Source organism: Podarcis raffonei, chromosome 7 (genome assembly GCF_027172205.1).
Source record: "Podarcis raffonei isolate rPodRaf1 chromosome 7, rPodRaf1.pri, whole genome shotgun sequence".
Lineage (NCBI taxonomy): Eukaryota > Metazoa > Chordata > Lepidosauria > Squamata > Lacertidae > Podarcis > Podarcis raffonei.
The window spans coordinates 19,923,183-19,938,240 of NC_070608.1; the positions used below are offsets into that span (position 1 = coordinate 19,923,183).

The 15,058-nt window shown below is 45.5% G+C and overlaps 1 protein-coding gene across 2 annotated transcripts; it reads left to right on the forward strand.

Annotated features, from left to right (window-relative positions):
• Positions 1-282: 282 nt before the first annotated feature.
• Positions 283-14,301, forward strand: KCNV1 (potassium voltage-gated channel modifier subfamily V member 1). Of its 2 annotated transcripts, none has more exons than XM_053395421.1 (4): positions 283-498; positions 4,556-5,068; positions 6,532-7,058; positions 13,368-14,301. In XM_053395421.1, exons 2-4 carry the CDS (start codon positions 4,587-4,589, stop codon positions 13,877-13,879), a joined length of 1,521 nt encoding a protein of 506 aa, XP_053251396.1. In that variant the 5' UTR covers positions 283-498; positions 4,556-4,586; the 3' UTR covers positions 13,880-14,301. The 2 variants fall into 2 exon arrangements, with proteins under 2 accessions (XP_053251396.1, XP_053251397.1); XM_053395422.1 differs by having other exon boundaries at positions 283-447.
• Positions 14,302-15,058: the final 757 nt, after the last annotated feature.

The following is a 15,058-nucleotide window of genomic DNA, read 5'->3' on the forward strand; positions in this document are numbered from 1 at the left end:
AGTCTCTGCTCCGTGCATGACCAAGTCTGGATCCAAGTCAGCACGCAAGCGAAGGAGCTGCCAAACTACCGAGTACTCAGGGAACAAACTTTTCTGCAAGGCGCGCAGCCGGCTGCGGATTCTTCAGCTCTGGCGAGACCCTTTCCCTTCCTAAGCACGTGGCTCCCGCTCCAGGGTCTTTAAAAGATGTCCCGGGTGGCGAACCCCACCCTTCTCTTGCTGTCGCCTCGGAGCTGCGCTCTGATTTGCTCGTGCGCCTGCTCACGCGCCTAACCAAGAAGCGCTGCCCAGAAGTTGGCGAGCTGCAGGCGCCGGCGGCAGAGCGCGCTTGTGCGCAGAGAAGCGCGGAGCTGGCGAGCCTTCCGCCCTTAAAGGCGAGCGCCAGCTGGGGAAGGCGCGGAGAGCTGTAGCCCTGCGATGTGCCCGGAGCAGCACGAGTGGAGGCAGGTAAAGGGGCGTGGCTCTTGAACCTTTGAAGGCGATGCCTGGCTGGAATAGGTGAGCTCCTGTCAATCCATCAGAGTTGCTTCTGTGTGCCGCGCTTCTTGGGTTTATTTCGTGGGGATCCGGCCGGGTCTTCGACGGAGCAACCTTATGCATGCTTACTCGGAAATAAGCGTCATTGTGTTGAATGAGGCTTACCTGCAGGTTAGTGTGGATGGGATTGCAGGTTCATCTGTCTTTAACGTCCTACATACTCTGGGTTTTTGTTTAAAAAAAATAATTTGCTGGTTTTCAGCGTTAAAACTTGGTTTCGAGATGATGGATCCAATGCCATTTGGTGTGTTGACATATTTTGTGTGCTTGCAAAGACAGAGTAAGTCTTACTAAAATCAGTGGAACTTGCTTCCAAGTAAACGTGCAGAGGAGTGTGGGGCTGAATCATAGAACTGTAGAGTTGGAAGGGACCACAAAGCCGACTAGTGCAGGAATCTTTTGCCCAGTGTGGGGCTCAAACCCACAACCCTGAGATTAAGAGTCACATGCTCTACTGACTGAGGTAGCACAGGAGTGTTGGTGGATGATTATTGACCTGGTGTTTGGACAGTGTTGGACTTGGACTAAGGAGATCCATGCTCTGACCTCATGCCAGTCCGACACTCTCAGGCTAACCTACCTTACAGGGTTGTGTTGTTGTAAGGATAAAATGGGGGAAGCAGTGTGATCTGTGTATAGCTCCTTGGAGGACAGGTGGGGTGTAAATGCATGTAATGATAATTAAATTAAGACATTGTGAATTGCTTCACAGCTGTGTATAATAATAGTAATTATTATTAGTAAAACTCTAGTATTCTGTGCACAGGGAAGGGAAGGTCTCTAGCTCACTGGTGAAGCATCTGCCTTGCATACAAAAGTTCTGAGGTTCAACCCCGGCATCTCAAGATAGGGTTCGAAGTGTCCCTTGCCTGAAACCCTGGAGAGCTGCTGCTACTTGACGTAGATAATGCTAAGCTAGATGGACGAAAGGTCGGACTCAATGTAAGGCAGCTTCCTGTGTTCTTGCCAGTTGCTTATTTTTAAGATTCTTAGAGAAACAAAACAGAATTGGTAGGCTGGTGATATAAACTGATGAAGGGATATGCTGATTAAAATGCACATTTTATTAGCATGTAAATGCACATTTATTTAATGCTGCACTAATTATTATTAGTGCTGCTGCATAGTATTTGATGCTGCAGTTTATTATTAAGTAGTTTTTCATTGTTGCACTAATAATCATGAAGTATCTAAAATTGCACGGGACGCAGGTGGTGCTGTGGTCTAAACCACTGAGCCTTTTGGGCTTGCCGATCAGAAGGTTGGTGGTTCTAATCCCCACGACGGGGTGAGCTCCCGTTGTTCGGTCCCAGCTCCTGCCCACCTAGCATTTTGAAAACACATCAAAGTGCAAGTAGATAAATAGGTACCGCTCCAGCGGGAAGGTAAACAGTGTTTCCGTGCGCTGCTCTGGTTCGCCAGAAGCGGCTTAGTCATGCTGGCCACATGACCTGGAAGCTGTCTGCAGACAAACGCTGGCTCCCTCAGCCTATAGAGCAAGATGAGTGCCGCAACCCCAGAGTCGTCTGCGACTGGACCTAATGGTCAGGGGTACCTTTACCTTTACCTATCTAAAGTTGCACTAAGCGATGGACATACCAACCAACACCCCCCCCACACACACACACTCAGAAAAGAGAGAACAGTGTGTAATCTACAGAATGGGTAGAGAATGTGAAGGACTAATTGGCGCATTTGTTTTAATTTTTAAAGTGCCACGGATGTAAATTGCAGCTTCTGCTCCTTGCCAGTTCCTTGCCAAGGTTAATTGAAAAATCCATGGAAGAAGCAAGTCCTGTTGTGTTTAATAGGGCTTATTCCTAGATAAGTGTGCAGAGGATTGCAGCCTAGATGTTGAAAAGGAAACTGCCTCATATTAAACAAAATTCCAGTGAGGAAACCTAATGTGTACATTAGCCATTGTTTTGATTGCCGGCCAATAGAAGCAGTGATAATGAGCTGTCTTATTTTTAACTGCAAGGGATTGCTAAGCAGTTTCAAGAGATCTCATGAGTGGTCATCCCTAAATGTCATGGCATGCAACTTCTCTGCACTTGTGTTTTTAGTGAAGCATTTCCCAGAAGTTGCTTTGGGTTCAGAATAATAACGGGAAGGACAGTCATCATTTTTTGTTATGCAAGCAGCCACCTGGTAAGGTACCTTGTTCTCCTAGGCTCTAGCATGCTGTACAAGCTGAGAACCAGGTAGTGTAGAAGGACCAGAATGGGAAATTTCTGGTCCTCCAAATGTTGCAGAACTCCAGCTCCCATCAGCCCCAGCTAGTATGGTGAATGGGCAATGGGAGTCGCTGAGCTTTATTTGTTTATATACTGCTTATCCACCCAAAAGGCTTCCAAGTAGTTTACAACTATAAAATCAAGTATAAAAGCATTACATAATTAAAATACACAGTATCAATTCCATTGGGATTTTAGAACATCCTTAATTAGGATGTACAATATAGGAGCTAGCACATCTGGTAAAACAGTTAAAACAATAAAATCAGAAGTTCAGTTTAGGGGATTGCATACTTAAATAGGTGTGTCTTCAGGGGCCGGCAGAATGCCAATATTGATGGAGCCTCTCATATTTCAGCAGTGAGGGCATTCCCCAACACTGGTGCTGCCAGTGAAAAAGCCCAATAATCATCAGGCTGTGAGAAATCTAACCAGGTTCCATTCACTGATTGTAGTGCCCTTACAATGGGGAGAAAGATGGTTTTTCAGGTAACCTAGTCCAGATTTATTTAGGACTTTGTATGTAAGTAGCAGAACCTTAAAACTTGGTTGCTCATAGGCAGCCACTGCTATTCGTAGTGGAAAGAGTGCTGGACTTAGCTCCCATGAAACTGGTTTTGTGCCAGTCACTGCATCTCTGCTTAAACCTGCCCTGCTGTGTTGGACATTTAGTCATAAAAAAAGTTACTTTCATATCTAGTATCTTATGGTTCCATACCGACTTTGAGTAACCTGTAACTGGTGCAAAAAAAAACCAAAACCCTCCACATTCTATACCCAGAGGGATTATATTATGAAGACGGAACAATATTTATATATTCCAAATACAGTGGTACCTCGGGTTACATACGCTTCAGGTTACATACGCTTCAGGTTACAGACTCCGCTAAACCAGAAATAGTACCTCAGGTTAAGAACTTTGCTTCAGGATGAGAACAGAAATCGTGCTCTGGTGGCGCAGCAGCAGCAGGAGGCCCCATTAGCTAAAGTGGTGCTTCAACTGTTTTAGAACAGTTTCAGGTTAAGAACGGACCTCCGGAACAAATTAAGTACTTAACCCGAGGTACTACTGTATTTGGATCTCAAGCCTTATGGTTAGTGGTCAGTTGCTTCTATTTACTATAGGAAAGGACATAGAAGTTTCAAACCTGAGCAACTTGATAGCCTACTAGACTTTGTTTACTTATTTCTGCAACCATAGTGGCTAGCACTAACACACACACCCTCACCTTAAAAAAAAAGCCCTTCATTTCTTCTGATCCTGAAATCTGTACTGTGCAGAGAGGAATGGGTTCTTCTGTAGCAGCACTGGATGCAACCCAATAAAAAAAGCACCAAAGGGAGAGAGAAATTTAAAAACCACAACATCCAGCTGCAAAGACTTGTTGAAACAAATATGTTTTCCATTGTTTCCAGAAACTACAAATGTGGGTGTTTGTTGTATCTCAGCAAGGATGCAGTTCCACAAAACAGGAGCAGACACAGAGAAGGCCCTGATCTGAGTTACTGGGAAATTAGGTACTCTTTTGTAGAGCACAGTGATCTGGTGGGTATGTGAGGGGGTAAGGTGATCTCTCAGGCAGGCTGCATCTGAGCTGCATAGGGCCTTGTATGTTAGCACCAAAATCTTGACCCAGTAGTAGATTGGCAGCTACTGCAGATCTTGCAGACAAAGTGCTACATGAGGAATTGAGGAAACTGCAAACAACGATGCATAATTGTTCATTCTGTTGCTTTGCCCCAGCATGGGCTCTTTGACTTGCATGTGTCATTTTCTCTAGGAGAGAGAAGGCTGCCTCTGGCAGCTGAAGAATGAAGTCCCCTCCTTGCTGCCTGTCCCTTTCTTCAGGAGCATCTGGAGAGGAGCTGGGTGAAAGCACGTCCTTTGGATCTGTGGAGTCCAGTGTCTTCTGCAGCGAGGAGGAGCCAGGAACCTTGCTGCGGCCGGTGGCCCCGTCCTTGGACTGCATCACAGTCAATGTGGGAGGGGCCCGCTTTGTGCTGTCCCAGAAAAAGCTGTGCTGCTACCCGGACACCCGCCTGGGCAAGCTGGCTGTAGTGGTGTCAGCTGCCCGGGACGTTGCCTCCAGCCTCCTGGATCTCTGCGATGATGCCAATTTGGTGGAGAATGAATATTTCTTTGATCGGAGCTCTCAGGCATTTAGTTACATCCATAATTACTACCAGACGGGCCGGCTGCATGTGATGGATCAGCTCTGTGCACTTTCCTTCCTGCAGGAGATCCAGTATTGGGGGCTGGATGAGCTCAGCATTGACTCTTGCTGCAGAGACAGGTGAGTAATTGATGGGGCCAGGGGCCCAAATCCAGTAGGGTTGGGGAAGGCTTCAGTAGGGTGTTGTAGATTAATTCTGCAGTTGGGGAGAGGTGAGGTAAGCACAGATGAAGGGAATTAAGATGAGGTGGTGGCCTGGGTGCCACTGATGTGAATTCCTGCTACCTAGGCAAGGCAGCAGCTGGACAGAAAATTATGGCAGTGGTTGAGTTTGGTATTGAAGTAACCCAGTTTAGTTGCCCGGTGCCTTTTTGTGTACTTGGAAAGGGGGTGGAAGTTGGGGTTGTGGATGGGCCCATTGCAGAAGGGCTCACAGGGGGTGGGGGTGGCAGGGTGAGGGAGGGAGAAAAGCAGACAAGTGGGGCGGGGGGGGCAACTCCTACACTGTTTTTTCTAGAAAAAAATCACTGGGTATCCCTGCTCCTGCCAACCTAGCAGTCCGAAAGCACGTCAAAGTGCAAGTAGATAAATAGGTACCGCTCCGGCAGGAAGGTAAACAGTGTTTCCGTGCACTGCTCTGGTTCACCAGAAGCATCTTAGTCATGCTGGCCACATGACCCGGAAGCTGTACACCGGCTCCCTCGGCCAATAAAGTGAGATGGGTGCCGCAACCCCAGAGTTGGTCACGACTGGACCTAATGGTCAGGGGTCCCTTTACCTTTATACCAATTTAAACAACAACAATAATAATAGTAGTAATACTTTATTATTTATACCCCACCCATCTGGCTGGGTTTCCCCAGCCACTCTGGGTGCTCCCAATGGAATATTAAACAGAATAAAACTTCAAACATTAAAATTTTCCCTGACCAGGGCTGTCTTCAGATGTCTTCTAAAAGTCAGATAGTTGTTTATTTCCTTGACATCTGGTGGGAGGGCGTTCCACAGGGCAGGTGCCACTACTGAGAAGGCCCTCTGCCTGGTTCCCTGTAACCTCACTTCTTGCAGTGAGGGAACCATCAGAAGGCCCTCGGAGCTGAACAATGGGGGTGGAGACACTCATTCAGGTATACTGGGCTGAGGCTGGCTAGTGTGACCTTGAAACAGGTTCCTCTTGGGATTAAATGAATGTATGATCTAAAGCAGGGACGGCTAGCTTGTGACTCTCTGGATGTTGATGAGCTACAACTCCCATCAGCCCTGCCAATTAGCCATACTGGTTGGAGCTGATGGGAGCTGTAGTCCAAGACACCTGGAGGGCCACTGGTTAGCCACCCCTGTTTTTAAGGCAGACTTGATGTGTAGCACGGAGGAGTTGAGGTTCATTTTAGGTTTGTCCCTTTTGTTGATCATCCGGCTTTACAGCTCTGAGGTTCACAAGAGAACACCTTGAAGTTTGTGGCCGCTGTCTTTTTGCATTTGTAATTGAAGTTGGTTGTGGTGGTGCACATGCTGCCACATGTGTTTGCATTCATTTCAGATGTACTATAGTGTCACAATTTGTGCTTTGCTGCCCTGCACAGGTACTTCAGGAGGAAGGAACTGAGCGAAGCCTTGGATATCAAGAAAGAAGCTGAAGCACTCGATGCCCAGGAAGAGGAAGAGGACTTCTCCGGGAGCCTCTGCCCCAGATTCAGGCAGAAGCTTTGGGAGGTATTGGAAAAACCTGGGTCTTCTGTTGCTGCCAGGACTTTTGGCACCATCTCCATGGCCTTTGTCATCATCTCTATTGCCAACATGGCCCTCATCTCTGTGGAACTGAGCTGGCTGCCACCACACCTCCTTGACATCCTGGAGTATGTGTGTATTGCCTGGTTCACAGGAGAGTTTGCCCTGCGTTTCCTGTGTGCACAGAAGAAATTCTACTTCATACGGAATGTAGCAAACATCATAGATCTGCTGGCCATTTTGCCCTTCTACATCACTCTTGTAGTGGAGAGCTTGCGTGGCAGACACAGCTCCCAGGAGCTGGAAAACATGGGACGTATTGTTCAGGTGTTAAGGCTGCTGAGGGGTCTGCGCATGCTGAAGTTGGGCCGGCATTCAACAGGTAAATCTACATGGTGTAGGAAACTCTTGGGGAAATTTATTATTTTGTGGTTCTACCTAAGGGGGGTGGCGATTTTAAGAAACTCAGATGAGAAGCTGACTTCCATATGAGCAGAGGCCCACAACATGAGACTGGTCCCATGTTGCAAGCTAAACTTTGTAGCCACCAAACTCCAGACAGACCCTTCCCCAGAATCATTTCCAAGGCAAGCAGGTGACTGTACATATCCCAGATAGGTTTAACAGTCCATCACTCTTCATGGGGAACTCTGGGAATTTGGAGCTCTGGAAGGGGGAACAGGGGTCTCCTAACAACTCTCAGCACCCTTGACAAACTACAGCTCCCAGAAGTCTTTGGGGAAGCCATAACTGTTTAAAAGTGGTATCCAATGCTTTTTGTTTGTGTGGGGTGTGTGTTGGTACTCAACATGAAGTTGTTACAGTAAGTGCCACACTTTTAACATTTCGGGGAGGGAAATGTGTCGGTACTGCATACCCTTGAGTGCCCCCCAGGGAGAGAGAAAAGCACTGGTAGTATCATGGTGCTTTAAATATATGGTGTGAATGTGGCCAGAGAAAAGGTATTTCATAATTCCATTCCTTTCAGTTTATCGACTTACTCTGTCACTGCAATGCCTAATTTTAACAGTGCTTCCTCTGTCATCTGATGGACACGGTCCCTTGTCTGAAAGCTGCCTTAAACCAGGTGATGCTATCTCCTGATCTTCCTCAGTATAGTCTACTTTGCCCAGCAGTTCCTCTCCAGGATCAAAAGCAGAGGTCTTTCCTGCCATTTGATCCTTCTAACAAGAGATGCTGGGCATTGAACCAAGGATCTTTTGCATGCAAAACAGAAGCTCTACCACGGAGCTGTGGTACCCTTCCTAGGACCTTCCATCATTACAGTTGGAAGAGACCATGAGGACCATCTAGTCTAACCCGCTGCAATGCAGGAATTTTTCACCCAGCATGGGGCTTGATCCATGGCTCTAAGATTAAGAGTCTCCTGCTCTAGTGCCTTCTCAGCAAGCCACACTTTCCACAGGAAACGGAATCTTTTCTGTATCCCACAATTGTGGGAGAATTAAGCAGAGGGGACCAGTTTACCTCAGGATGACATCTCCCTCTAGAAAACTGAGCCCTGAGGTCCTACAGTTCTGAGAAGCTGAATAGGCAAATGATTTTTAGGTTACCAGGGTGGGAATCATAGAATCATAGAATCATAGAGTTGGAAGAGACCACAAGGGCCATCGAGTCCAACCCCCTGCCAAGCAGGAAACACCATCAGAGCACTCCTGACATATGGTTGTCAAGCCTCTGCTTAAAGACCTCCAAAGAAGGAGACTCCACCACACTCCTTGGCAGCAAATTCCACTGTCAAACAGCTCTTACTGTCAGGAAGTTCTTCCTAATGTTTAGGTGGAATCTTCTTTCTTGTAGTTTGGATCCATTGCTCCGTGTCCACTTCTCTGGAGCAGCAGAAAACAACCTTTCTCCCTCCTCTATGTGACATCCTTTTATATATTTGAACATGGCTATCATATCACCCCTTAACCTCCTCTTCTCCAGGCTAAACATGCCCAGCTCCCTTAGCCGTTCCTCATAAGGCATCGTTTCCAGGCCTTTGACCATTTTGGTTGCCCTCCTCTGGACACGTTCCAGTTTGTCAGTGTCCTACTTGAACTGTGGTGCCCAGAACTGGACACAGTACTCCAGGTGAGGTCTGACCAGAGCAGAATACAGTGGCACTATTACTTCCCTTGATCTAGATGCTATACTATTGATGCAGCCCAGAATTGCATTGGCTTTTTTAACTGCCGCGTCACACTGTTGGCTCATGTCAAGTTTGTGGTCAACCAAGACTCCTAGATCCTTTTCACATGTAGTGCTCTCAAGCCAGGTGTCACCCATCTTGTATTTGTGCCTCTCATTTTTTTTTGCCCAAGTGCAATACTTTACATTTCTCCCTGTTAAAATTCATCTTGTTTGTTTTGGCCCAGTTCTCTAATCTGTCAAGGTCGTTTTGAAGTGTGATCCTGTCCTCTGGGGTGTTAGCCACCCCTCCCAGTTTGGTGTCATCTGCAAATTTGATCAGGATGCCCTTGAGTCCATCATCCAAGTCGTTGATAAAGATGTTGAATAAGACCGGGCCCAAGACAGAACCCTGTGGCACCCCACTAGTCACTCTTCTCCAGGATGAAGAGGAACCATTGATGAGCACCCTTTGGGTTCGGTCAGTCAGCCAGTTACAAATCCACTGAGTGACCCTTCTAGCTGTTGATGGACTCCCATCAACCTCTGCCAGGGATGATGGGAGTTGTAACCCAGCAACATTTGAAGGGCAACTGGTTCCTCACCCCTAGTCTGAGGCCTAGTTCTTACAAGGAACAAACCTGTTTCTGAACTGCACCAATAGTTGTAGGGGGTGGCAGGAATTACATGACTGAATTCTCCTTCGTACAACAACAACAGAAGAAAGATCCCTACAAGCAGAAAAACTAACATGTTAGGAAGAAGGCTTTCCTAAAACCTTCGCTGCAGCATCTAGTTTTCTCTGTTCAGGGAATTTGACTTGTTTGGGTGGGGGGGTGGAAGAGTATCCAATCATGTTAGCATCCTGAAGTGGTACAGTCCAGAAATAATGTTATTACCCCAACACAGATTAATTGGACCGTCATGCTAGAAACTCCCTCTAATCACTTCTCCTAACCTTTTCATCACCCCCCTATTAGTGCTATATAAGCTAATTTGGTTGCCTGCCCGTTTCATTGTCAACAGTGAGTAAACTGGCAAGGGTCAGAGATGCCCTGCTAGCAGCATTGCATTACTATTCAAAATAAAACTGGATTCATATCTGCAAACATTTGCCTAGAAGGGGTTGCCTATATGAACACAGCTATTCTGAATTTATAATACTCTACTCGCTTCTTTTATTCTTGAACAGAACAGATTGGAAAGTCATAGCAGCAAGGCTGTGTTTGCAGCTGATGGGCTCAAATGTTGCCTCAGATGAATCTGTTTTTTTTTAATTAATTTTTATTCAAATTTCCAATAACCATTCCATTTATAATTTAACATCCAATTTAACTTATACATCTTTTAGACTTCCATCAGCCTATCTGACAATTTTCATATTTATCACAACTTCTCACATTTCCTAAATTTATGTTGCACTTTAACAATCCTTATTTTATCATCTCTTTTAATCGACATTCCTATCTATTCTTTTCACAGAGCTTCCTGAAATCCAACAAGCGTTATTTCCTGATCACACACAGTTTTGATATACTCTGTAAATTTATTCTGTTATTCTGAATCTGTTGTTGTAACATGTTCCCCCCTTCCTCAAATGGAGAGAAATCCCAGATCGGTTTCCTTTAGTTGGCAGAGCACTGAAGGCTTCCTTTTGTAATATATACATGGCAGAAGATAGGGCAACCCCCCAAACTGTGCCCCCATTTTCATCTGATTTGGGCTTCCAAAAAAACCTCTCACCTTTCACTTACTTTACCTGTTTTATTTGCTGAATGTATATAGCTGCTTCATAAGTTCCAGGAGGCTCAGAAAACAATGTAAAACTGTTAAAGATACTGAAACACTCAAACACATATTTATTTCTCTCTCACACTTCCAGCATTGCAGCCAACCTCTGGGTATCTAATTCAGAAAAGATGCCAGCTTCCAGGAGACAACCTCCTAACAATAGGTTCAGTAAATAAACTGAGCATCATTGAACTGTTAACAAAGCAATGGCCTTGCAGCATCTGTAATTTCTTTTATTTTCAGAATCATTCCAGTTTGTAACATATTGCAGGAAGAAAGAGAGAGGAAAGGAACTTTTATGTCCATATAACATATGTGATCTATGTTAGTCACGGGTGCCATGAAAGATAAGAGAGTCCTCTTTCCTTGCTGGTCCCTTGGAATCAATTTTTACTCATCATAGGAGGTGAGGTGAGAATTTATTTAAAGAGACAATGAGGAATAAGGAGATTGAGTAAGGGCAGAAGAAACTTGCTGGTATCCAAGCCGAGGCAAAATGGCAATGAACTCTTATGGTGAGGACTTCTACCCACAATGCATCCTGATGTTAAAGAGTCCATGTATTGTGTTAAAACATGATACCACTCCTGCAGGCAAGTTATACTTGCTACTGCATCAGACTAGCATAAGTTATAGAAAGTGCTAACTTGACACATCTTGACACTACGGCATATTGTTTTTATGTCATATCTCCCATACATAGACTGATGGATCACCAGCTCTTGAATTGTTCCATCTTTGAAGAAACTTGGAGAAGGCTTGAGATGGAAAACAGTCAATTTTTATTTTAAACAACTGAGATGTGCCATTAAAATGGCATTTACAAGAGACATAAATTAGGTGCTATGCATTGCAAGCCTGTTTGTGCTTGGAAGGAACCCCATCAAGTTCAATGAGACTAACTCCCAGATGTCTGTATAGGACTTCAGCCTAAAAATATGAGGGTTGAGGCTGTTTTTACATGTGCATGTACATAAATTGCAGCTGTGTGGAGTACCTCAATCGAACAGAATCTTGTTTTGATGTGAGGCTAGTTGATATGAAAGGGGTTTTTCGGGGAGGAGGGGCCAGGGCTGGTGATAATAAAGCTATAGTCCTGAGCTCATACAGTTGGCAGTTATCCACCTCTAAAATTCATTATTTCATTTACATTTAGTATTGAGGTACAGCAGATGAATGTCAGCTCTTGCATGCAGGAAATGATTCTCAAGTACAAAATTTGGAGAGATGACTGGGTAAGCAGTATCACTTACTTAAGGACTTCAGCAGAACTCAGATGGATCCTGAGTCAACAAACTAAATATGAGCCAACAGCGTGATGCTGCTTTAAAAGGGCAGATGCTAATATGGGTTACACAGAAGTACTGCACCCAAGGCATGGGAAGAAATTGTTCTACTCTACTGAGTGCTGCTTGATTCCCAGCTACATAAGGATACTAAATATGTTTTGGTTTGGTTTTAACCGTTAAAGGAGAATAGCAGGGCTGACTTTGTTGGAAGAAGTGTTCCATTCATTCAGACCCCATGTCCAACCTCTCCAAAAGCATTTTCCTTCATCTTTTGCTATATTGGGCCTCCTCCCCTAATAAATACTGGGTGAGATGAGAGCACTTTTTCAACCCAAGGGCTACATCCTCTCCTGACGACCACATGCCAGTGGTGGGTGGGAACAGAGGCAAAAGTGGGTGGGTGGATAAATAAATGCAGATGTTACCTTTGTACAGTAGGCTAGTTTCTGCATGCACACCTCTCTATCCTCCATCCAGGCAAGCAAACGGCTTGATCAGAAGTCCAGGCCACGGAAAAGCATGCAAAGCAGGGACACTGAGGGTCTAGCCAGGAAAGGAGGCTTGGGCCCTAGTGAGAGTTTTGAGGGCCCAATAGAAAGACCTAGAGAGCTGCATTTGGCCTCTGAGCCACCTCAAACCTAGGGTAATATTTGTACCAGGGACTGTTCTCCCTGCCAAGTTGGATGTGGGAAGTGTCCAAGTGGGCTTTAGTTCAACCTGTACTGCTCAGAAGGCAGGAGTTCACATGACCACAGCTTTGCTCAAGGCCTCTCTATCCCACTCCATTACTGGTCCTGTTTAGCTTGTCTTACTATTGCCCTTGCAGCAGGGAGGAGAATGGGGACAAAACTAGAATTATGGGGCTCAGCTGTCATTGATGCAGGTTCCACCTACCATTGGCATCCCAGTCATCCACCCTACAAGTCCCAGGGGCGTCAGGATTCAGGGAATCCTATCCTTCCCACAGTGGCAGCCAATAAGCAGATAAACGAAAAACGTTTCTTACCAAGTAATTTATTCACTATGCACAGAGAGCTGAAGGAATGCATTCTAACTAGGATAATGCCATTGCTCCAAGTAAAGTCCCACTCCCTCCCTCTCTTCTATTGTACGTCACACCTAATGTGAGCTTTCTGCCTCTGAGCTTTCTGTTCTACTACCCTCAGTGCACGCCTGGTCCTGGGAGAGGGGAGGTCAGGAATGCTTTCCAAAGGCACTGAGTCTGTCAGCTGTCTCTCCCTTGGTGCTGCTTCTTCCTGCTGTTCCTCTTCCAATATTTCCCAGCTTCTCCCCTCTGCAGTCTCTGAACTATGCCCTTCTGCAAACCACTGTTCTAAATGTCCTCCTGTTCTTGGGAAGGTTCAGGAGAATGGGGGGTGGTCTCCACCATTCCTCCTCAGTCCAGCCCCTGAGAAGGGGGCACCAGCCACCACTGATGGAGGCTGTGACCTGAACTGAAATCCTCTATTGTGTTGCAGGTTTGCGGTCCCTGGGCATGACCATTGCCCAGTGCTACGAAGAGGTCGGCATGCTCCTGCTTTTCCTTTCTGTGGGCATCTCCATCTTCTCCACCATGGAGTTCTTTGTCGAGCAAGGTGTCCATGGCACCACCTTCACAAGTGTGCCCTGTGCTTGGTGGTGGGCTACGACATCCATGACGACAGTTGGCTACGGAGACATTAGGCCGGACACAACCATCGGCAAGATAGTGGCATTCGTGTGTATATTGTCAGGAATTCTCGTTCTGGCTTTGCCGATAGCCATCATCAATGACCGCTTTTCTGCCTGTTACTTCACGCTGAAGATAAAGGAAGCTGCTCTCCGACAGCGTGAAGCCTTAAAGAAGCTCACAAAAAACATGTCCAGCGATTGCACCGTCAATGTTAATTTGCGCGACGTCTATGCTCGAAGTGTCATGGATGTGCTGAGGCTAAAAGGCCGGGACAGAACAAGCACTAGGAGCAGTGGTGGTGATGAGTTTTGGTTTTGATTTCTTTAAAAAACAAAACAGCATAAGGCAGGGGTAACCAATGTCGTACTGTCCAGATATTGTTAGACTACAACACCCATCATTTTATTACCATTGGCAATGTTTGCTGGGACTGATGGGAGTTGTAATCCAACAACTTCTAGAGAACACTACACTGTTTAAAATGTGTGTCTAATGTTTTGTCAGCCTTGATAATAAATGCTGTGTTGAATACGAGGCTAACAATTGTTTCATGTTCTCCCCTATTAAATTTCCCTTTCCAGGTTTCTGAGCATATGACAACAATTACCCTAACCCAAAGGCTTATTAAAAGCAGAAACACTCAGGTTATACTGACTCTTACCATTTAGACCATTCATTAAAATAAAATGGCGGATTCATCTACATAAAACAATGTTTCGGTTATTTGGTAATAGTTCTTATGCTTGCTTTAATATGAAAAAATAAAGTGTTAGCAAAATGAAAGTGTTGTACTGTTTTGTTTTATATTTTTTAAAAGTTTTTTATAATGAAAAATAGCAAGAGATGAGGAGACTTTACAGTTGTGTCCACAGTAGCCAATTTGAGACATGATTTAGTCCATCGCAGAGATGGGGGACTCAGCTTCTCTCAATCTCATTTAACCTTTTGAGGAAAGTCATACTTATAGCCTAAATCAGATGTGAGGAACCTGAGACACTCGAGATGTTATTGAACTCCAACCAGTAGTGCCTGGGAACTGGCGGGCAAGAGGCAGGGATCCCTCCGACAGGCAGAGCCAACTAATTCTAAATTTTGGTGCCTCCCAGCATGGCCAATACTCAGAGATGATGGAAGTTAAATATTCCAGCAACATCCAGAGGACTACGGGTCTCCCATTCTTGCTCTGACATTCGCCATAGTGACTTTCACAATGCATATCTGAAACCCTGCTCCCGCACCCCGCACAAATACTTACATTCTAATCCTGTGCACAGCTACTGGGGAGTAAGTTCCACATTGTCATTTATTCGCAAGATGTATGCATAGAATTGCAGCTTTAAACAATCATAGAGTTGGAAGAGACCCTGAGGATCATTGAGCCCAACTCTCTGCAATGGAGGAATATGCAGTGGTCCCATACAGGGAATGAACCTGAAACCTTGGCATTAGCAGTACCACACAATCAAAATGGGGGTGTAGGAGATTGGGATGTAGGAG